The sequence below is a fragment of the Myxine glutinosa genome, chromosome 1 (assembly GCF_964187855.1).
Source record: "Myxine glutinosa chromosome 1, kmMyxGlut1.1, whole genome shotgun sequence".
Classification (NCBI taxonomy): Eukaryota; Metazoa; Chordata; class Myxini; order Myxiniformes; family Myxinidae; genus Myxine; species Myxine glutinosa.
This window is the reverse complement of record NC_136261.1, coordinates 254,472,017-254,496,757: the sequence shown is the minus strand read 5'-3', so window position 1 is coordinate 254,496,757 and position 24,741 is coordinate 254,472,017. Positions and strand designations below refer to the sequence as shown.

The 24,741-nt window shown below is 47.5% G+C and overlaps 1 protein-coding gene across 1 annotated transcript; it reads right to left on the bottom strand.

Annotated features, from left to right (window-relative positions):
- Window positions 1–379: 379 nt before the first annotated feature.
- LOC144889889 (protein NYNRIN-like) lies at window positions 380–24,442 on the bottom strand. The gene is made up of 7 exons (XM_078771092.1): window positions 24,411–24,442; window positions 24,139–24,142; window positions 23,973–23,999; window positions 17,448–17,665; window positions 16,489–16,608; window positions 615–5,031; window positions 380–469 (listed from the first exon to the last, which is right to left on the bottom strand). Exons 1-6 carry the CDS (start codon window positions 24,440–24,442, stop codon window positions 2,343–2,345), a joined length of 3,090 nt encoding a protein of 1,029 aa, XP_078627218.1. The 3' UTR covers window positions 380–469; window positions 615–2,342.
- Between the last annotated feature and the right edge of the window lie 299 nt (window positions 24,443–24,741).

Genomic DNA, 24,741 nt, shown 5'->3' with positions numbered 1-24,741 from the left:
GTCCCCCCGCCTCTGCCTGCAGCTGAGTTCAAATCAGTTTTCAGAAGCACGATATATAATTTCAGATGTTATGCAGAATTGAGTCATGGGGTTTAAACCCTAATGGCTAACAGTTCCTTCCTTTGTCTTTACAAGACAACTCCTTGGAAAGACACCGTATACCTAGTGGTTAGCATCCCAATTAGTCACATGCCAGGCGCGACACAGCGTCACGCATGCTCAAGAAAGATATCGGCCCTAACTGGCCGTCTAACATTCAACGCATAAATTGTTAGCCATAATTCGCGACGACGGCGCCTGGTTAAGAGATTGCTGCCGCCCGGCCAGATTCCGAATCCACCCTCGCAGCGGCGTAGGTGCGATCCGGTTGCCAGCCAGATTTAGGGCCCTCCTTATGCAGGCGTGGTCCTCGCGAATTAGGGCAAACAATCGACGTCCAATGCCATCAAGCCTTGTACATGTGATTGCTCTGTGGAAGGAAAGGATGCACATTCGTCATCACCAATATCCATCTCCTCATAATCACAAATCTCCATCTCCACATAGTTTGTGTCAACGTCAGTATTCAAAGTGTTGGGTGTTCTAAGCTGAGACGATCCCAAAGTGGTTGTTACGGGTGGTGTAAGTGGTGGTGAGGGTGGTTCTCCCGGATACATGTTTGCCATCCGCTCCTTACTGCTGGCATAATAGCAATAACCTTTAAAAGAACCTACACTTTCTAAATCACAGGTATAATCGTCCCAACTAAAATAATCATTATCAGAATCCCAAGCATCAATAGGTTCATCGATTACCCCACATACTCCTTCCTTTTCTGCCAACAACATATCCAAAGCCACTTGATTCTGCATCACCATCGTTCGCATATGCACTAATTCGTTTTCCAATTGTAGTTCTGCGATTCGGGTTTCGTTTCCAATTCGTTCCATTACTAATGCGAGACTATCTATTCGCCAATCATTCATAATACATAAGAGGCGTTAGCCAGTACACGCAAGGGGTTTACCACACAAGTATCACAGTCATCACAAAAATCAATACAGGCATCAGCCAGTTCCCACAAGGGATTTTTCAACACAAGTATCACAGTCATCACAAAAATCAATACAAAATTCTGAAGCGCCGGTCACATCTGCCTTGTTGAAGGACCCATTCAGGTCGACGGCCTCTATGGTCAAGATCATGGTCTTCCGACGGCGGTTTCTTCATTGTCCATCCTGAAAAATACTTTCTTACACACACCATGATCAAATTCCTAGCCCCCCGTCCCACCAATTGGCATTTAGTTACCTTATCTCTCAGATGGTTGGCTTATTCATAGCCGCATTTCCTGTGTCGTGTCTGGAAATTCGAATGCCATATTTACTTTCACCAATTTCCGAAAATACCTTCCTTTTAATCATCTTCCCTACATCTAATAATACATGATTTACCAACCATTTCCCCCCCAGTGCAAGCCAACCCCTTGTATCACCTTCTTATCACGAAACAACAGTCCATAACTAACCACTTTCCTTTATTTCCTGTCTTTTCCATTAACTTTTATAACCTTTTCCTCCACTTTCTCATCAATTCCTGCAGTCACCTGTCATTGACAAATAATCCATCTGATTCGACTTTCCACTCCAATCATCTTTGCACTTTCCATGACCTTCTTCACACTTCCTTTTAAACCTTTTCTTCAGACACAACCCACATGAGTTATGAATACAATTTCCCCTTTCAGGCACGTGTCTAGCCACTCACAAAGTGTCCATAAGACAACGTCATCATATTTCACACCTCAGCTCTCGAGACCACCCAGGGGTCCCTTGAGAGATGCATCCTAATGTTAATCAGCTCTCGAGAGCTCAATTTTGAACAGGGGTAAAACCAGCAATACTCAATTCTGCCGAGCAAGAGGCCAGAGCAGTATCACTCCCTCTTCCCTCTGCCCACCATAACTGGCAGACAGACAATGGCGAGCCATAAGCCCCAAAATGACATTGCACGAACCCTTTCAATATCTGTCTAAACCTACTGCCATTTAACGACGCTTCCCAGATGACGGCTCCCATACACTATTCTGGCACAAAATTGTTGCATCCCACAGATGCCACGATTATTTGAACAAATTCATTTTCCTAATCCACCCTTTCAATTTTCATTTCAATTTAAAGTCAATCCAATGTCCTCTAATACCTCTCTTAGCATCCCATGCACCTGTTGCAGACACCTGTTTTAGCCTCTGGCCCCAGATAACTCTCTGCCGGTAGACCTTAATGGTTTGGTCGCCATATGCATATGTCTCCGTGTTCGCCCATGCCCTCATGTCCCCAGTGCTGGCAAAGCGGTATATTAAACTAAGTGTGATTGCCACCCCTAACAGGCGGTGGTGCAGCATCCTCGATCTGTGGTGGTGCGTTTGAGGTGTCTGTGTTTGTGGGTATGGCCAACTTACAATGTGTGGCATGTACCCAGGACGACTTGCCCTCACAAAACACCGCTGTTGGTGTGATCAGAAGAACTTGGTATGGCCCCGTCCACCTTGGTTCGAGCGCAGTCTTACGGGTGAAATGCTTCACCAGCACGTAATCTCCTGCCTCGAAGGTGTGGATAGGCTTGCTTGCTGGCTCCGGCAGGGCCTCCCGAACGCGTTCATGTATGCTGCGCGCCACATGGGAGAGACCTATGCAAAACTTTAAAAGCATGTCATCCATGATAGGTAATTCAAGGGCTGCCATATCCACTGGCGCCGATACCGGCAAACTCATGGGCCGACCCATTAATATCTCGTGCGGAGAGAGACCAGTGGTGCGCCCTGGAGTGGAGCGCACGCTCATTAACGCTAGCGGAAGGGCCTCCGGCCACTTGAGGCCTGTCTCGTCGCAAATCTTTGCCAACTTACCTTTCAGTGTGCCATTCGTTCGTTCTACAAGTCCCGCCGATTGCGGGTAGTAAACACAGTGGAACGACTGTATCACTCCCAAGGCCTTTAACACGGCTTTAATGACGTCACCTGTGAAGTGCCCGCCCTGATCGGATGACACTTTCTGCGGGACACCGAATCGACATATAAAGTGCCGCAAAAGGCACTTGGCCACCGTTATAGCGTCAGCCCTGACGCATGGGTAGGCCTCCACCCACTTGGTGAACATGTCCACCACTACCAATACATGCTTAAAGGACATACAAGGCGGTAAATTGAAAAAATCGAACTGGATATGACAGAACGGCCCGACGGGAGCCGGGTGACCCGCGTTGTGGCGGCGTCTGGGGGGTGCCCCCCTATTATGCCGTTGACATATAGCGCACGAGCGACAGACCATGGTAACCGCAGCCGAAAGGCCTGGTGCTGCCCAGGTGGAAGTGACCTGCCTCATCACCCCCCTATGGCACACATGGCCATTTTGATGCGCCATGCGTGCCAACCATGGCAATAAAGCTCGCGGTGCCACGGGTTTGTCATTAATCGTCCACATTTGTCCTTCTGCGGGGCGCTGAGCTCCCAATTTAATCCAATCTTGATGTTCTACGTTTGAGGCCGCGGCTTGTAATTGTATTACATCGAACTCTGTAGGTGCGGATGTCGGAACGTCTGTCTGGGCGGTCGCTTTAGCGCCCTGTTTACGCGTAACTACTGGCATATTATACCCAATCTGTTGGTTTGCCGCTTGTGCTGCTGCTTCGTCGGCTCGGGCGTTTCCACGGGCCACAGCGTCGTCTGTACGCTGGTGACCTCGGCATTTAACTACAGCTATTTCACGTGGAAGCATAATACTATGAAGCAGATTTCGCACTAAGTCCCCATTTTTAATGAGTGCTCCCGCTGAAGTGAGGAACCCTCTCATTTTCCATATGGCCCCTTTGTCGTGGACCACTCCGTGTGCGTATGCCGAGTCAGTATAAATTGTCACTGCCTTTTCCTCGCTTACTTCGCACGCTCTCGTGAGTGCGTACAGTTCAGCTTGTTGTGCTGACCAGGTGGGCGGGAGGCGGCCGCTTTCGACCGTCTCCGTATCCGAGCATACTGCGTACCCAGATAACAGGGATCCGTCCCAAGCCCGTTTGGCTGAACCATCGACGTAATAGGTGTGATCGGCTTCCTGTAGCGGTGTGTCCTGTAAGTCGGGCCTTACCGTGGATATTAATTGGACCACGTCCGTACAAACGTGCGGGATTCCCTCCTCCTTTGTTGGCAAAAGTGTCGCTGGGTTAAGAACGGTACACCGCATCACCGTCACGTTGGGTGCCATAATTAATGCCGTTTCGTATTGCATCAGTCGAGTGGCTGTGAAATGCTGTGTGTTTCGCTGTTGTAGTAGTGTATGGACGCAATGCGGTACCTGTAAAAGGACAGCATGTCCCATTACTATGTCGGCCGTCCGCTCAACTGCGTATCGGGCAGCCGCCACGGCTTGTAAGCACAGCGGAAAGCCTTGTTCTACCGCATCAAGCTTTTTGCTGAAATAGGCTACCGGACGTTCCCTATCTCCATGAGTCTGAGTTAGCACGGATTGCGCGAATCCCCCTACTGCATGGGTGAAAAGTGTGAAGGCCTTTTTATAGTCGGGAAGGCCCAAGGTTGGGGCCGTTACCAGGGCTCGTTTGAGTCCTTCGTAGCAGCGTATTCGATTGTCCGTCCAGTTCACCATCCGTGGCTGGTCGTTTTTCGTCGCCTCATATAGAGGTTTTGCTAGTAACGCATAGTCAATTATCCATGTACGACAATACCCTGCCATTCCCAAAAATCGCAACACCTCCCTTTGTGTACGAGGCAACGGGGTTTCCATGATGGCCGTGACCCGGCTCGCGTTGAGCTCGCGTCTCCCATGCGAAATCGCGTGTCCCAAGTATGTAACTATCTCCCGCACAAATTGCAATTTTTCCCGGCCTACTTTGTGGCCTTTCTCGGCTAGCGCATTTAACAGCGCTAGTGAATCCGTCTCGCAGGCTGCCTGGGATGGAGAGCAGATTAATAAGTCGTCGATGTACTGCAACAGCACCGAGCCGCCTTCCAATTGGACATCTGCGAGATCGCGGTGCAGCGCTCTTGAAAACAAGGTGGGGCTATTTGCGAAACCCTACGGAAGCACTGTCCAGGTGAATTGTCTCCCCCGGAAGGTGAAAGCGAAGAGATACTGGGACTCTGGAGCTATTGGCACTGAAAAGAAGGCGGAACACAAGTCTATGACTGTAAAATGTGTAGCATCTGGCGGAATGGAAGTCATCAAAACTTCTGCATTTGGTACAACCGGATGAATACCCTGAATTATTTTATTAATCTCTCGCAAATCCTGCACAAATCGCCACTTTCCTGTCATTGGTTTTGGCACTGGGAAAATGGGGGAGTTACATGGGCTGTTGGTTTCGATTATTATTCCTTGCTGCACGAGCGATTCTATCACCGGAAAAATGCCTGCGTCGGCCTCGTGCCGAAGTGGGTACTGCCGAATGTGTGGTAAAGGTAACCCTTCTTTAATTGGAATCACCAACGGAGGTGCATTCCTAATGCGCCCTACTTCATTCTCGTGTTGCGCCCATAGTGATGGGGTGACGGTATCGAGCAATCCATCGGAGTCCCCTGGAGTCGTGGGGACCGCCCTGACCATATGTGCCGCTTTGGGTGGCAGTTCCACCATCTCAAATCGAACTCGTCTGTCTTGAGGTGCCAAATTAATTATGAACCCTTCATTGTTGTCCAACACATGGACCGTTCGGTGTTCAACATTGTATCGACGCCTTACTGGCGTTTTCCGCAGTCGGTCCATCATCCATCCAATGCTCTCGGGTGGCCATCCTCTGGCGGTGCTAAGGGTAACATGCGCTACCATCCCCTCGGGGTACTTAGCCTTTGATCTCTGGCGTGGCGACAAGGTTACCGTAATCCCAATGCCCTCTCGGCCAATCCATATGTGTGATAATTGAAGATCAGAGGTTTCCCCTAAAGCTGCCGCAACCATGTCTAAATAATAATCATCGCTTCCAGTCGCGTCATAACATGCGGTGCAATGCGGCGGATTATATTTCAATTTTGTGGCTATGTGGTGTTCTTCTAGCCAATCACGAATTTCTTGCGTTTGCGCGCCAATCGTGTCGATCACATGAGTCCATGTTGCTAAAGCCCCTTCCTCCAACCGCCACCAATACACGGTGGGGCTGGCGCGCTGCAATGCCATCATTAACAAATCGCGGTTCGATTCTCCGACGTCGACGTATACACCTTCTTTGGTGCACGCAATGTTACAACCTAATCGACACAGCAAATCCCGTCCTAGTAAATTAGTTGGGGCAGTAGTGGTCATGAGAAATGCATGCTTAGCTTCTAGCGGTCCGAGCATTACTCGGGTCTCCTTTGATACGGGGAGAGCTTCTAATTTTCCTGAAACGCCCTGGATTTGGACGCTTTTGTGTGTCGGTTTCAAAGTAGGTAGTTGTCCCTTATTGATACAACTGCGAGTCGCACCGGTATCCACTAAGAATTTTAGTGGTTGTCCATTTACATCTAACGTCAAGGTCGGTTCCTCATCTGGGGTCATTGTTATCAATGGACATTCCTTTGGCGGCCCGCATTCGTCCCGTCAATAGGCGTTTCCATATGACGGCCCTTGCTGTCCCTGGGGTCCTCGTGGTCCCCTTGGATAATTTGGACAATCCCGTCTCCAGTGGCCCATCTGTCCACATTCAAAACATGCCCCTCTCCCTGGGGGTCCCTGTCCTGGACCCCCCTGTTGGTTTGGCCTTCGCCCCCCTTTGTAGGGAGGTGGGCGCCCTTGCCCTCCCCTCGGCATTTGTTGGACTGGGGCACAAGGCCCGTATGGCATGCCCGAATTGGGGGTAACCCATGGGGTGGGGCCCATATTGGAGGGTCCCCATTGCGGTGCCCATCCTGGCATGGGTGTTTGTGGTGGCCAATAGGCCGGCGGGGGACCTAGCACAGAACATGGTGGAGCAGCCCACTGGGGTTGTTGGGGTTGTCTCCACGTCTGATTCCCTGGCCCACTAGGCCCTTGTTGTGGTCCCCGGGGTACTTGCATCACAGCTGCCTGCAGTGCCGGACCGAGTGTCTCGTCATCACTTGACTCACTCTCACTGTCACTTCCCATTATTTTTGCCCCCTTTTGTTTCTTCTTGCTCCCCATTGTTCTTGTTGTTTGTTGCTGGGCCAATTTTTCCCTTACTAACATCTGCAACATTTCTTCTTTAATTTCCTTTTTTTCCTCCGAAGAGGAGCCCGGACATTGTTCGAGTTTTGTACATAATTCATTGGTCCCCATTCCTTTCCAACCGAAAAGGACGGCATGCACTTGTTTTTTTAATGCGGGCCGAAGCCCTTCTACTAGGTAATTGTTCACCAGGGGAGCGGGTAGGTCCTCGACTTGGATTAATCCTAACCCGCCCCATCGAGCTATCGCTTTTTCTATCCTCTCTCGGTAATCGCCGATAGTCTCTCCTGCTTTCTGTTTTATGTTCCCAATTTTTCCCCAATCTGGCCCTCCAGGTGGCGCGAGCGCATTGCCAATGTTGGTCAGGAGATGATTTTTCAAAATGTCCCAATCGTTTCCGGTCATGGGTGGCACCCGAGCCATGGGGTCATCTATTGGCCATAATGAAAGGGTTTTAGCCTTTACCCATACCTTTGGTGGCAATATAGATGCTCCCAAATGACAAATATCTCTCCAATCTGGGGCATCCTCTGTAATCCAGTGACGGAGCAATATTACTATATCCAAAGGTTGGTCGATCAACATTTCCTGAACCCTCTTTTGCATGGCCGTTAAATCAGATTCTTTCCAAGGCACACGTTCCCTTACTGCCACGCCGTTTGCGTCTATTCCCACGCATCGCATGGGGAACACTCCCTTTGTTTCTATCGCACGTTGCACTGGTGCCCGATACTCCACTAGTGAAGGGTAAACTTTCTGACCTGGACCTATCGGGGGTGGAAACCCCGGGGTGTCTGTGCCGCTATCTCTATCGTCCTCGACTTGAGGGGCTGATGGTTGTGGGGTCTTATGAACTTTAGGGGGTCTCCCATTTGTTTCCCCTATAGCGCCCTGGTGTCGGGTACGTGCCTTAGATCCTGGGACTGGACCATGGGGGGGGGGGGGGGGGGGGGGTAGGAAACAGGGATTTCATCTTCCTCATCCTGTTCCTTCTCATCGGAATTAATCCGGGCTACCATTAGCCTCTGACTTGTCTGCGCTGCGAGCGCCTTCATCTGTTTACCCTGCTTTTTTGGACCCTGTTTGCGCTCATTCTGGTATTTGCCCAACTCTCCTCGCAAACTCGCTTGTCTGGAGGCTGCCTGTCTCTTCAAGGCCTCCACCTTCCACCAACTATAGACCTTCCATGAATCAGGTGGGAGTCTCTTCTTCTTCTTCTCTAGGGCATCTAAAGCCCCATATAGCACATCTAACCTGTCTATTGCAAATGACCCTTCCTCTGGCCAAGGCGTATTCAAACCCTCGGTCAATATAGTCCATGCCTTGCTCGGTTGCAAAGCAGCATACCCATAATCTCTTTTCATGTAAAACGCTGGAGTGTTCTTCAACGGCTCTCCCTCCTTTCCTACCTTATTACCCATTCTTCCTACCTTCTTGGGTTAATCCCTCCTGGTAGTCCTAAGATCGGGTCGCCCCCCGATCTCTAGCCTTAAACGCAGTTCTCACGCCGGAGTAACTTAACACCTATTATCTATCTCCCACATATGGGTCTACCTGCTTCCCACGCAGGAAGCTTACCTGAGGGATATCCCTCCTTATCTCGGGCGCCCTGTATAATCGATTCGTTACCCACTGCTGCTCTGGTTTAAACTAAATATGGTTCGGAATACAAGCCAGGTAGTACAGCCGACAGAGGTCCACACGTCCAAAGCAAGGCAGGAGGCTTCAATTTCGATGTGCAAAAATGCTTACCCAAATTTGATGCCGGCAGGCCTCCTTCCCGACCTGGAACGTGAGGGTCCACCTCGTCTGCACACTTGGATGATCCCACTCCTGACACCAAAATTGTCGGTCGAAGACCTCAAGGGAAGGAAGAAGAAGAAGAATCAGAGCAACAATGTTTAATAAAATCGATTACAAACACACAGTGTGGAGCAAGGCTCGAGAATGCACCGCCTAACACGCAGCGGGCAATTCCTCAAGACACTCGCTCAAATATAAGTAAAAAGGCATTTCATTTATAGCAAAATATCAGACAAGAATCTGCGCTAAAGACATAGCAAAACCTGGGCCATAAAGACCCACCTTCCCTCGTCCCTTCCTGAAGAAGGCCAAACTTAGACAAAAAGATGTAAGCATAGGATAGGCTGAGCCTTTTTGGCTCTTTATCTAAACATATCAGACCCGAGTGCAGGCCGAAGAAAATATTCTCATACACTAGGCTAAATGGTAGATGAATGATTGGATACACATGCTGAATACACAACTATCAAAGGATGTGTAATGTCTATATTTCTTTCCAAGGTTGGTTACATCCTTGATTTAGGAGACATACTAGAAACTACAAAGATATATAATTAATTATTCCCTTTGTGAAGAAGGCGTTTGGCAACATGTTTTCCCTGTACGTGGGTCGCGAGCATTTTATCTACTGTCTGGCACATACATTCAAGGACTTGTTTACTGGGCTAAGGATCCACCCTGTACCTCGAGTCTCGAAACCACATTTTGTCCCCCCGCCTCTGCCTGCAGCTGAGTTCAAATCAGTTTTCAGAAGCACGATATATAATTTCAGATGTTATGCAGAATTGAGTCATGGGGTTTAAACCCTAATGGCTAACACAACCACGTGTTTGGTTCCGGTACGTGAATGACACATTTGTCATCTGTCATTCTGATGAGGTGGGCATCATCCATGAGACCATAAATAAAACTTTTTCCTCCATTAATTTCACCATTGAAGAGGAGAAAAATGGAGCCCTTCCCTTCCTGGATACACTCGTAGCAAGGGATCCCAAAGGAGCCTTAAAGGTAACGGTGTACAGAAAACCTACACACACTGATCGCTACCTTGATTTCAAGTCTTGCCATCCAATGGAACACAAAAGATCGGTGGTGCACACCCTCTCAAAAAGAGCACGTGATTTACCATCTACCTTTGAAGACAAGATGAGTGAGGTGGACCATCTTCAAAATGTGTTAAGGGCAAATGGCTATCCTGACAGCTTGCTACCCAACAGGAAAACGATAAGGGCTTCCCCACACAACAGGTTGAGACCGCGAGAACAACCAAAGGGTTGGTGTGTTCTCCCTTTTGTACCGGGGGTTTCACAGAGGGTCGGCAGAATTTTGAAATCGGCAGGAGTGAGGGTGAGTTTCACACCGGTTTTCACCCTTCGCCAAGCCCTTATGAGGGTCAAGGACAAGCTTCCGAGGAAGGATAGGTCAGGGGTGGTATACGTGGTGCCCTGTGGTTGTGGAGCTGAGTATGTGGGTGAAACCGGGAGGACCTTAGGTCAACGTATTACTGAACACCAAAAAGCATTTGAATGTAATTATCCTAGCAGATCTGCTATTGCCAAACATGGCCTTAAGGAAGGCCACACACCTTTATGGGACAGGGTTGATATTTTGGGCTCCACACCCAACAGAAACAGAAGACGTGTTTTGGAGGCTTGGCACACAGAAGAAACTGTTACCTCGATCACACAAGAGGCCGTTGACTTACCGGTAGCTTTTGACCCACTCTTGTGTAAACGAAGCAGGCATTCCGTACTTTGAACAACGAGTCCACATAATATATCACACAAGGTTTTTATTCGGACAATTGCCCCCTCCCACCTCCAATCCCTCCAAACCACCCCTCTCCCACACCCCCCCCCATCCACTTCCAACCCCCTCTGGTTCCCCCCCCCATTTTATCCCCCCTAAAACCAACCTCCTTCCCGCATTCACCTTTACCGCATAGGGCCACATGTGATGATCTTGATAATGTGACAATTTTATTTTGTCTTAAAAATTTTTGGCTTTAATATATTTACAGTTTTAATTTAATTTACAATTTAATTGTTTGCAAGTTTAACTTTTGATTAAATGTAATGATTGTTCCGGATTTTCTCAACACTTGCGTTATAATCCAGCATTGCTTACAGGATTATTTTGAACTGTTAATATGCGGTTGATTTTTGAATTTGGTCGGTAACGTCTCTGTTCACGAGAGCGGTGTGATACGGTTTCATTGGCTGTCCAGCATTGCCCACCCCACTTTGCATATACCACGCCCACTGTGCATGTAAGGGGATGTTGAGATGATTTTATCACTCTTGAGGAAGATTAACGGAGGCGTGTGGCTTCACATGTTGTTAATCGTAACGTTGAGTCATTGTTTGTTCAATTAAAGGTTGGAGATCTTACCATGGAGTCATTTGGATATACTCCCAACCGCAAACCTTTGCATATATATATATATATATATATATATATATATATATATATATATATATATATATATATATATATACTGAAACGCAAAAGAAACTTACCACCTTTGAAACCTTTAAATATCAACAATAACACTGCGTGTAGTAAATGTGTGAACTTATTTGTGGACAATAGTGTCCTCACTGTCAGACAAAACGGTCATGGATGGTCACTTGAACCTTCAATGGTCACTTCATAGCACAGCTGTTGAACAGCCGTTTTGACTGTCAGTGATTAGCCAAGGGGTACGGGATGATTTTAATGAGCTGCACGTGATGTCTTGATATTGGCTTTAAAAAGGCCAGTGCAAAATGGGCATTTTGACCAAAAAATTTGACCATTTTGACCAACTTCAAAAAGACCGAAAACGCAAAAGAAACATCACTTGTTTGAAATGTAATAAAATTGTAACAGTTCAAAATAAAACAAACCAACAATTGATAATTGAAACATTGGCATTTTATTGATGACATGTCAAGTTTTTGACCAAGATACACCATCTCATCAGTTTGTTCTACAGTACAGAACAGCACAGGGTGCAATGTCAGTCCCCTTTCAATAGCGTGTGTGGCCACCATTGTTTTGGATACAGGCAGTGCATCGTCGGCGTATACTGCCTACCAGTCTTTGGATGGATTGCTGCTGGATTCTGTCCCACTCAGTCCTCAATGTCTGAAGCAGCTCTGCCCATGTCCTGACCCTGCCAACTACGCGTCTCCCAAGCTCATCCCACAGGTGCTCTATGGGATTCAGGTCAGGGGAGAACGCAGGCCACTGCATGGTGTTGATGTTCTCGCCTTGGAGAAATGCAGTGGTAAAGCGAGCAGCATGGGGACGAGCGTTGTCATGCTGAAGGGTTCTCAGTTCTGGGTGGTCTAGCAGGAATGGCAGCAGATGAGGTCGCAGGATGTTATCCACATACCGCTGGGTGTTGAGATTCCCATCCACAACCACCAGTGGCGTCCTGTACCGGCCTGATATGGCAGCCCACACCATCACACTTGGGCCACCCCACCTGTTGGCTTGAAGCACGCAACAATCGGCATATCGCTCGCCAGTTCTTCTCCAGACACGCTCACGCCCATCAGGACTGTCCACACAGAACCTTGACTCATCGCTGAAAGCGACCTCGTTCCACTGCGCCAAGGTCCACGGCTGATGCTGCTGGCACCATCTCTGTCGGTTGCGGCGATGGGCAGCCATCATCACGGGGCCTCTGTATGGTCTTCTGGCAGTCAGACCATAGTCATGCAGTCGTCTTCGTGCAGTATCATTGGAGATCCATGGTTTGCATGCCCCGGAGTTTCTGCCGCAGTGCGGGATGCTGGACGGAATCGATCCCGCAGGTGACTTCGGACCATCTGCCTGTCCTGCCTTGCAGTGGTGACTCTTGGCCTCCCTGATCGAGGTCTGTCATCTGCAGAGTTGTGGAGGGTGTCTCTGTCCACCAGGGCCGATATCGTCTGGTGTGAACAGCCAAGGCGACGTGCCACCTCACGGTAGCTCAGTCCGCCTTGCAGCATGCCCAGGGCACGCTGCCGTTTATCCCTTGACAATCGTGGCATGTTGATCGAAATGCCCATTTTGCACTGGCCTTTTTAAAGCCAATATCAAGACATCACGTGCAGCTCATTAAAATCATCCCGTACCCCTTGGCTAATCACTGACAGTCAAAACGGCTGTTCAACAGCTGTGCTATGAAGTGACCATTGAAGGTTCAAGTGACCATCCGTGACCGTTTTGTCTGACAGTGAGGACACTATTGTCCACAAATAAGTTCACACATTTACTACACGCAGTGTTATTGTTGATATTTAAAGGTTTCAAAGGTGGTAAGTTTCTTTTGCGTTTCAGTATATATGTTGGAACCCATCTGTGGATCGGTCCCATCGGCCGATGGGTCTGCGCCATCTGCGGATGTGTTGTTCACCTTGAAGGTGAACCCATCTGTGTTTCCTATGCATCAATGGTGGATGAGTATGTTTATTTGAACCTAAAAATAAGCAATTGATGTCATAAATGTTTATAAAGCAGTCCCTGACATGTGGTTTAATCTGTTAAACATTTAAAAATCATCTCTGTTAAATTCCTACCACATGTAATTCCAATGACTGTGTACCTGATTGAAGAGCACCATTCTGTCAACACATTCCTTCAAGGTGAACAACACATCCGCAGATGGCGGAGACCCATCGGCCGATGGGACCGATCCACAGATGGGTTCCAACATATATATATATATATATATATTGTTGCGAATATGGAATTTGGCCTCCATATCCGCTTGTAAATATTCCCCTATTTTCTCCAATACTCCCCAACTTTCCCCAATCCCCCATTCCCTAGTCCCATTGCATGTAAATAACAATCAGTAGAGCCGACCTTCCCCTTATTCCCCCATTAAATGTCGTGCCCAGGTCCACCGCACCACACGTAGACAACTTTCGGACATCTTCCTAGTTATTCTTATTCTATGTCAGTTAAGGCCTCGTCTCCATTAATTATGACTCTTCGTTGCACCAGAATGTGATTATATGGCATCAGTAGTGAGTTTAGGACCTTTCCCATACCTCCTTCCATCTTCTTCCCCAACAATTACAACAACAACAGAGGAGATGGCGGCGGAGCGGGGGAGGATGCGTCCTCACACCGGCTCGATTAGCTCCAGACCATGCGCTCCACGGGGTTACCACGAAGGGGCTCCTTGTCAGCTCCTCGTCAAGGGCGGAGCCTGGTAAACCCCCCGCACGCACCCAATGAGAAGCAACGTGCCGATTCCACGAGGCGGAGCTAACGAGCCGAGGGCGTGTCACTCCCCGCCGGATATACGCGGCCACGCGCCGGATGTGACGAGAGATGCGCACCCAGCTTGGAGAAGGAAAGCCACCTGCGAGCGCTGAGTCAGATGCGCACCCAGCTTGGAGAAGAAAAGCCACCTGCGAGCGCTGAGAGAGATGCGCCCCCAGCTGAAGAGAAAGACGGACCTGCGAGCGCTGAAAGAGATGCGCCTGAACTACGGAGAGCAGAGGAAGCCACCGCCACCCCCAGCGCGACGATACCTCCCCGCATCTTTGGACCGGACCGGACCGTACTGTACCCTGCTTTGAGCCAAGAGTGCACCTTGAGCCATCGCTATCTGCCTTTCCTTGCCATCAACCCCCGTGTGAGTCAGCCTTGTCCCGTTTACCTGTCGTCTGTCCGGGGTTAATGTAAGAGTGTGTCTAAGTGCCTGTCTTTCTGTGATTATACTTCTAGCCCCTGTAATCTGACCTTTCCGTACGAATATAATCTCCTCCGGAGGTCTTGAGAATCGAAACCTTGGTGTCGTATTGTGTTATTGTAATCCAGCCGGGTGTCTTCTTTTTCTTATTGAGCCAGCGTAACGCGACTTCGTCAACGTCGAGTATAGTCGGGTAATTTGTGCAGACACGACGGCCATTCCGCTCGGCCCACTTTAACATCAAAGTCGTGTCTGTAACAATATATTGTTGCAGATATGGGATTTGGCCTCCATATCCGCTTGTAAATATTCCCCTATTTCCCCAATACTCCCCAACTATCCCCAATCCCCCATTCCCTAGTCCCATTGTCTGTAAACAACACTCTGTAGAACCGACCTTCCCCTTCTTCCCCCATTAAATGTCGTGCCCAGGTCCACCGCATCCCACGTAGACAACTTTCGGACATCTTGCTAGTTATTCTTAGTCTATGTCAGTTAAGGACTCGTTTCCATTAATTCTGACTCTTCGTTGCACCAGAATGTGATTGTATGGCACCAGTAGTGAGTTTCGGACCTCCCAATACCTCCCCCCAACCTCATCTCCGCATCCTCCCATCATCTCAAGGAACAACAACAACTACAACCACAGCGGGGGCGGCGCGGCCGCGGTGCGGGGAGTGGGCGTCCTCACTCCGGCTCGGTTAGCCGCCATGGCCCATGTGCTCCAGGTTACGGGGTTACCACGAAGGGGCTGGCTGTCAGCTCCTCGTCAAGGGCGGAGCCCGGTAACCCCCCGCAGCCAATAAGAAGCGGCGGGCCGATTCCATCTGGGGGGCAGCTAACGAGCCGAGGGCGTGTCACTCCCCGCCGGATATACGCAGCGACTGACCGGACGTGACGTCAGATGCGCCCCCAGCTTGGAAAGACAAGTCGCGACCTCCGAGCGCTGAGCGACCTCCCCGCATCTTTGGACCGGACCGGGTCGATTTGCCCCTGAGCCAAGGTGCACCTTGAGCCATCGAATACCTGCCCCTCCTTGCCATCAATCCCCGTGTGAGTCAGTTTTGTCCCGTTTATCTGTGGTCTGTCGGGAATAAGATAAGTGTGTCTAAGTGCCTATCTTTCTATGCTGTCTCTCTCATCCTTGTAATCTAACCTTCCGCAATATTATAACCTCCTCCGGAGGTCTTGAGAACCGTACCCCTGGTGTCGTGTCATTTTAACCCAGCCGCTGTGTCCTTTCCTCAATTGATCTAGCGTAGCGCGACTCGGCCAACGTTCGAGTATAATCGGGTAACTTGTGCGAACACGGCGGCCATTCCGCTCGGCCCATCATAACATCTAAGTCGTGTCCGTAACAATATATATATATATATATATATATATATATATATATATATATATATAGATATATAGATATATATATATATATATATATATATATATATATATATATATATATATATATAATATCGTTTTTAGCCCTAAAGCTGAATCACTTTTAAAATTTATGTATCTGGATCCACATTCGGATCTTCACCAAAATCTAATCATTTTGTCCTCATCACCCACCCAACCGGCCCACCATATTTCATCCGAATCCATCTACAACTTTTTGAGATATCCTGCACACAAAGAGACAGACAGGGGTGAAAACATAATGTCCGTACATCAGATGGTGAAGGTAACAAGTGCTACACATGATTGTTGTTATTTATTTATTTATTTATTTCCCTCCATAAATAAAATACAAGTGACTAAATTAATTTTGGGTAAAAAATAATAATAAAGAAAGCATCTTTTTTTAGAATCAAGAAAGTATTTTTGGAATGTTGTGCTAATTTATCCTTTGTAGTTATTTACCGCCCTTCAAACCACTTATCTTCCTGCAATCGCAATGCAACATCAGCAGCTTTAAAAATTCCCTTTGCTCTCAATTCCTCTTGCACACGCTTCAGGTAATCTGGATCTGGATATCCGTAACTGCAAAACAGAGCCAATTCACATTGTAAGTTAAATACAGAATGAATTATATGCAATACAAGCAATTCTGTCAATCGGTTTAATCACACCACAAAGGTGTACTGTACATAAGAATGCCTACCTCCTTCCCCACCCTTCTACACTAGAGATCGTAGAATTGCTAGCAATCATCTTCAAAAGTGCAGGTAGTGGTGTCTGAAATACCAGTATGACATCTGCAATCTATTTCACTGACATCAGTAATAAGATGTCACCTTTTATCATTTCTGAACAAGTGAAACAGTAAGTTTTGGTACTTTGTTGGGAGGGTGTCCACAATCAACATCTATACCAGCTGTAAGAGTACAGGTAGTCTTGTGGCGAGATGCAAACTATTTTATGTAATCCAAAGAAAGGCCCAGCAATAGAAAGTAAACTCACCCAGATTATTATCACATCCTTCAAAGAAAAATGTCAAGAGCTGTTTTCCGGGAGTGAGATATCATCCTGTGACACTAAACTTTCTTCAGTGTCTGATAATCGTAAGAACCAATCAAACTTGGTGGCCCACACTCTCCACCATGCGCTGCCTTCATTAAGAAACTTCAAGCGTACAAGTCTTAAAGTAACATCATTCTACAACATCACCCTGTCGCTCTGCAGGAAATATTCAATTCTCACTTTGTTCCCCCACAAGGACTGGCATGCATATCTCCAAATTTATTTCTGTGTGTATAATCTCTGGAGCTACCGTGCCTCACTACCAGCTATAATCTATCTAATACAGGTCATATATTTAGGCATCGTTAAAAAAATAAAACTCGACAATGCATTCCAAAGATGCTGATTTGGAATCTTACAGCATTGGTCCACCGTGAATGCTGGTTTTGTGATGAATGTCATTCCAAGTGACGACGTCGTCCATGCCGGTTGTACGGGAAGTACCAATGGTGAAAACGAGCCGCTGTTTAAAAGCCCTCTGAAGCAACCCCAGGACATGGCCTCCCTCAGGGTTGTCTGGTAGGAATGCTGTGCGGAATGTTCCATGATAAGGGTGCCCTGGATGGGGATGTTCTGCCTGTGGATGTGGAACATTGCCAACGAATCATACCAAAATACTCAATTTGGTGTCTAAGACTGCGATACATTCGATCGTTACTTATCCAATCGCAACCAAACTTGACAGGAGAACTAAAGGTCGCACGATGGAGGTTGTAGTGACTTCATTTCCCCTCCCTCCTCTCAAAGAGGATTTCCCACCTTCGGCGAAATCCGTGTTAAGTTGCCAAATTTTGGCATTTTTCCAAGGCCGCTTCTCATAACAAAGGTAATTTCTGTGTGTATAATGATAAGAACTCATTATAAGAACACAATATTAATGTTGTTGCAAACCAATATTAATACTAACAAAAGGGAGAAATGCTTTGCAATACATGTCCCCTACCGAGTAATCATGCCTTAATTTGGCCAGTGTATAATGCCGCTTTCTGTGCTGGCAATAATAAAAAATAACCTGATGGACATACGCATACCTGAAGCACAAACATGCATACAGCTTATGAGAATATATAAATACATCGTGGTTAAATACCTGGAATCATTCCAATTACACTGGGCCATGGACTGTCACCCAGGCCTAAAGCCTAAGGCCTGCCAATCTGTGCTGCTTCATGGAATGGTGGCACATGATTTTAATTGGGGTGGAGTCAGACCAGCTGTCCAGCCAATGGGTGTAAAGCAGTGGGGTGGAGTCAGGGCAGCTGAAAACGAAAACTGACCCATGTATAATATGTGATGTTCTCTATGTCCATAAAGTACATAACTGTGGAAAATTGGGGAAACGTGCCAAAACCAAACTTGTTCTGTAACTTGTCAAAATAAAGCCATGCACCAAGTTTCAGTTGAATATGTTAAAGTTGAATATGTTCAATATGTTTCAGTTCAATATGGAAGGGTGGCAGGTCTGCAAAACCACAGCTGGGATGGACAGACAGACAGATGGAGAGCAAACCTATAACCCCTTCTGGTGAAACTGGTAGGGGACTCATAATATCCCCTCTCCATAAGGAGTTTTTCTTCTTTGGCCTTAACTGTTATGTTAACGTGTATAAAGAGATTATCTTGGCCTATCGTAGGTAAAGCCTAGCAGAAGTAAAAAATATTATAAACCACACACATGTATGATAACCTTTTTAAACCGTCGCTGCTGCTGTTTAACACAAAACTGAAAAATTTGGAGGAATCCCGACATCCTTGAGGAATTCTATGCTTATCACGTCCACCACAGACCAATGGACCAGAGCCTATAGATCTACTGTAATCTATATACCCCAGAGAGGATAATAACATGACCTTGCCTGTCGCTCCCATAGTAGTGGAGTGGCTTATGGAAATGATCGTGACACGCTGGCCCAAAGCACTAAATTTGGCACAGTTATACTTTAGGACCATACAAAACTTTTGAGAGGGGGCTGCCCGATTTTCAAGGCCCAGGTCAAGGTCAGGTCAAGGTCAAAGGTCAAATTATGTGTTTGTCATGTTTTTGCCATATCCAGCTCATAGCTGTCATAGAAACATTATCTCAGTGTCTAAATAATCATTTTTAAGGACAAGGAATCCATTTGTATTATGGAAAATATCCTCAGGTGCTGCCATATTGTATTTCAAGGTCAGGTGAAGGTCAAAGGTCAAATTATGTGTTGGTCATTTTTGCATCGGTGTTTTTGACGTACATCGATACGCTGAGGGAGGATACTGGATTGGCCAGTACAGAGGAGGTCGCGGCCTGCATGACTTATGCTTCACAATTTCCGCGACAGAGACACAGTCCTGTGCATGGCAGTCCTGCGTTCCTGCACATGCAATTCTTTGAACAAGTGGGTGTCGCCTTACATCCGCACTTGAGTAGTTCTCTACAACTAAGAGCAGCAGCTGACAGGGTTGTCCAGGTTGGACGCCACCCGGTATCTGCTTTGGTCCACCCAAAGCCATCTGGATTTGGTGCAGCTAGGATGGGCTTCAGACTCTCTCTCCAAATGCTGGCTTGGTACAGGCATCGATTTACATGCTGGAGCAGTGCGTTCTGAGTTGGAGGAAGCTTCTCCATCATCTTCACTCTCCTTGGGAATAGCTCCTGTCGAAGGTCATTCACATTGACATGTGGGGTTGTGTTGTCGTACATGATACAGGTAAACCGCTCGATCACATTGAATGCTGGAGATGTAATCACATGTGGAACAAACGCAGTCAGGGACGTAATGGTGAATCCTTCTGTGGCTGTCGGGTAAGCTTTCCATGCCTTCCAAGCTGACTTTTTGCCTTTACCACTGAATTGGGATGTTACATCAGAGCCAGAGAATGCATGGAAAAACGTCAGAGCACGAGCTTTGTCTTCCCCAAGTTCCTGGCAGATTGAGTTGACATGGTAATAGCGGAAGTGTTGACCAGTACCAAAGCCAACCCATAGTTGCATACCTGGATGGTGCTGCACAAGATCATGAAACACTCCCACCAGAATCACAATCACGTCTGTGTCTACGGTTCTGATGAGAACAGTAGTCGCCCCTTCCCTTAGGGCATCGTTTACATGAAGACATATTCTACTGTCTGTTTCTTCGTGATCACTCTCTCCCATTGTGATGTTAGCCTGATTCGATTGGACTCGTGGACCAGATGTAATGTAAACCTGTTTGGTAAGCGGATAGTCGCGTTTGACTACGTCCTCCGTCAGCAGTGCGAAAAGCTCCTCCTTGTTGGTAGGACCCTGTAGAAAGCCAGCGAAGTTACTTGGTAACTTCGTATTGCGGGATACCTTTCTACGTAATCCTTTCCCTCGTTTCTCTCGAGTTGTGGCTTTGAGCCTATATGGCCGTCACCTGGTGGAACTTCCCATAATAGTAATGGATTCATTGACTAAATATGTTGGTTATGTGACTAAGACCAAGTTTTTTAGGTTATCTATAAGCTGGATATTGCAAAAACATGACAGACACATAATTTGACATTTGACCTTGACCTGACCTTGACCTGGGGCTCGAAAATCGGGCAGCCCCCTCTCAAAAGTTTTGTATGGTCCTAAAGTAGAACTGTGCCAAATTTGGTCCTTTGGGCCAGTGTGTCACGATATCACTTAAATTTGGACTTTAGCCACCCCACTATAGGGAGTGGGTCTATTGTACATCAAATACATCATTTCATCCCAAAATATAATCAATAGCCGAAGCCAAACTCCTTACAAAGTTCCAGTTTTTCCTTTCTGAGAGCTTGCTTCTATATCGTGTCAAATTCCATGCAACCCCTCATTCCTCCCCACACCCATTATTTGTCCTTCCATGAGGCTCGACTTTGAATATAATAACAATAATAATAATTCATTTATTTTGTATAGCGCTTTTCCAGAAGCCCAAAGGCGCTTTGACAGAGTGGCAAACATAATGCATAACAATACATGAAAACAACAATTTCAAAAAAGACAAGAATCAATAGGGAAATATTTAAAGCAAAAGGAGGGAGAAGGAGAAGAGATAGTCAGGGGTTAAATGCTGTGGGTTGAATGTTGAATGCAGTGTTGAACAGGTGGGTCTTTAGTGATGTTTTGAATGTGGTGAGTGAGGAGGAGTCTCTGATGGTGTGAGGTAGTGAGTTCCAGAGGGTGGGCGCAGCGATGGAGAAGGCCCTGTCCCCCCAGGATCTGAATTTGGTCCGGATGGAGGGGGTCAGGAGGTTTGTACCAGCAGAGCGGAGGTTGCGGGTGGGAGTGTGTCTGGAGAGGAGGTCAGCCAGGTAGGATGGGGCCAGGTTATGGAGGGCTTTGTATGTCAAGAGGAGGATTTTGTACTGGATTCTCTGGGGGATGGGGAGCCAGTGAAGCTTGTAAAGGACGGGGGTGATGTGGTCACGGGTCCGGGAATGGGTGAGTAGACGGGCAGCGGAGTTCTGAATGTATTGGAGTTTATTGGTGATTTTTGAGGGTGAACCATAGAGGAGGCTATTGCAGTAGTCCAGACGGGAGGTGATGAAGGCGTGGATGAGGGTTTCTGCAGCCGTGGAGGAGAGGGATGAGCGGAGACGGGCAATGTTTTTCAGGTGAAAGAAGGCTGACTTTGTGATCTGTTTAGTGTATTTGTCGAAGGAAAGGGTTTGGTCAAAGATGACGCCAAGATTCCGGATGTGAGGGGAGGTGGATACTGGGATACCGTCGATGTTGAGGGCAAAGTTATGGGTGGATTTTGTGAGCGTTTTTGGGCCAATGATGATTATTTCAGATTTATCACAGTTAAGCTTGAGGAAGTTGATTTGAAGCCAGGATTTTATTTCAGTGATGCAGTTTGTCAGGATAGAGTGGGTGTCGGTGGAGACGAACTTGGTGGAGATGAAAAGCTGGATGTCATCGGCGAAGCAGTGGAATTGGAGACCAGATTATAATATATATAATTATATATATATATATATACATGCACCCACGGACATAATTGGTATTTGGTTAATTACCCCATTTCACCTGTGGGTAGGGATCTCAAATTAATATCATTAGTATTGTCATGCGGCCGCCTCTGATGAAAATCAGGCGGTCACGGAAGCCGATTGCGAAGGCCTTAGCTCTCGAGGCGAAAACTCAATGGCGGACTCAAAGACAGAAAGCTATACAAAATTGCGCAGGGTGGAGGGGCGGCGCAAGACCCCTGCAGTCTTACCTGTTCTCGGGGCGTCTCCAATGCCGCTGCAAATTAAATAAACCACACGGAAAACTGCATTCAGGTATATACAGAAAATAATACAAGGATTTGTTTACAAAGATAGCGGGACAGGAAAATACGCGCCGGTAATAAATGTCCAAATCGGGACGTCCCCACACACTGATTTCGGATACGAGACAAGGGAAAATGAATTAAGGAAAATAAAACGTTCGTTATGTATTTGTGAAATGTGGGGTGCGGCCCTATCTGTCAGTAGTGGTGCGTCCGTCGTCCAACGCGGCCCCCTCAGTCCGCCTCGCTCATGCGCTACGCCAGGCCTCGATGCGACTCGCTCTGCGGCACGCCACGAGGTCCCTCGCTCCAGTATCAATGCACCACCAGGAACCAAAAGCACCACGCGGAATCAAAAGCACCACGCGTCCAACGCAGGGCCAGCGATCCCCACACAAAGCCAATCTCCAACCCGAAGGGGCCGATCTCCAACACGAGGTCCAGCGCGAAGAGAGACAAAAAGACAAAGAGCAAAGAGAGACCGTGCAGCGCCAAGTGAGCCAATGTCAGCCAGCGCGTCCTTTTATAACTTTGCCTGTTCTTTTGTAGCCTCGCATGTGACGTCAGCCTTGGTGCGCCACCAACCGGAGCTTCGTAGCTTCCCGACCTCTCAAATCTTCTCCAATGTTCTCTTTCGCTGGTGCCCTGTCATTGGCCGAGTGCCTCCCGCACTGTGGTGTTGCTCGCCCCTCCCCCTGGCCAATCAACAGTCCTCCTGTGCGTGGCCTCCCAGCCTTGCTCGATGTCTGATGCCCACGCCGGTGTTGTACGTGGCCCTTGCCTGCTTGTCTTCCACAGTCTTTGTAAGGGAAGGGAATTTAATTACTGTTGCACTAAGGGCCTATCTAAGTGTTTATATGAGTATGCATTGCCATAAGGGACAAAGGTTTGGTGACAGGGGACGACGACGAACAAAGGAATCTCATCCAATGGTCATCCATAATCCCTGCACAATTTAGCACGCCCTGCTCCCTCGTAGCTGGGACACCAATACAGCTTATCCCGACAAACCGGACTAACATATAACTTATTACGGGGTAGATTCCCTATCGCGACAGTCGAAGCATGTTACCCATACAGATCTACCTGGCTCTAGATATTCCTTTTCTCCCCCCGACATAACAGTATTTTCTGTTTAAGGAAAAAAGACTGGTTCACAGAGACAATCGCAAACTCTCCGCACAGGGAGGAAAGGAAGAGGGAAAAAGATTATAGATGGGATATGACGTGTGGAATGGGGTTGCTTGATTTTTTACATAATTATTTTATCATTCATTTTTGATCAGGAACCGCCAGTGATTATTTCATGATATAATCTATTCTTTAGTTTTAAGTCTCGTGATTCCTTCAGTCTGCACATGATTAATGTCTAACTCTTTCCCCTATGTAATATGGTATAAGTCTTGCACCGATCAGCAAAGCTGGTTCATGGAGCAGAAGTAAAAATGAACTTTTATTTTGAATCTAAATTAAAATTAAATATATATATACATTGTCGAGTGACTCCCCTCGGTTAATCCCGGGGAAATCACACACAGCGAAAGCCAGCTTTAACTCCAAAGGCGTTCAGTTCAAATAGCAGATTTTATGTATATGCACGGAGAAAGAAAGAGGAGGGGAGTAGGCTGAAGAGTTTACCTTCACGATCGCCGGCAGTTCCAAAGCCTGCAAAGAAAATAACTCACACAAACACAGATTTAGAAATATACAGAGAAAATAATGAGAAGATTTATTACAATGGAGGTCAGGACAAGAAGAGCGCGATGATAAAAAAATATTGTTCCCACATGGAGCGCTCCCATACCAGACTGATAACACAGACGAAGGGAAGATACATAAAAAAATAACCATGTGTTTGTGTGCACTTAGCTCTGAATAGCTCGAGGGCTTCGTCAGTGTCTCAACAGGGTCTGTGAATGGGTCCGGCCGGGGTGACCGCGCGAAACGCGCGCGTTGGCGGGAACTAGGCCTTGTTGCGCCCGTTCGCGCCGCAGCGCTCACATCAGGCCTCGTCATGCTGCAGCAAGCCGCGCCCGTCCACACGTCGTACGCTCAGAGAACTGCAGTTCCCATTACCTCTCCTGGTTTCCCGGTGGCGTACTCGACATGGTCGGTCCAAGCACGAGAGCGCAAGGAAGGACAAAGGAACAAGAGAGAGGAAGGCGAAAGCAAAGGCAATAGATGAGGGCAAGCGAGCAAGGGCGGAGGGCAAGAAGAAGAGAGAAAATGTCAGTGCTTGAGTGCTTTTATCGGCCGTCTAGGGACGTCACCGGTGCTTCTCTTCCACTCAGCGCAGTCCAACACGACCATGTCCAGTTATCCACCTATCAGCATGCAGTCTGCCTCTGACATCAGCGGTGGTCTTCACCAATCGGCGCACTCCTTACTTCTCGGCCTTCCTTCCACC

Coding starts and splice junctions, on each gene's coding strand:
- LOC144889889 (XM_078771092.1), bottom strand. CDS start 24,442: ATGTCGAGTACGCCACCGGGAAACCAGGAGAG. Junction 17,666..23,972: donor AACTGCCGGCGATCGTGAAG/GTAAACTCTTCA, acceptor CCACATCCACAG/GCAGAACATCCCCATCCAGG. Junction 16,609..17,447: donor ATTCACGGTGGACCAATGCT/GTAAGATTCCAA, acceptor TCTGTTTTGCAG/TTACGGATATCCAGATCCAG.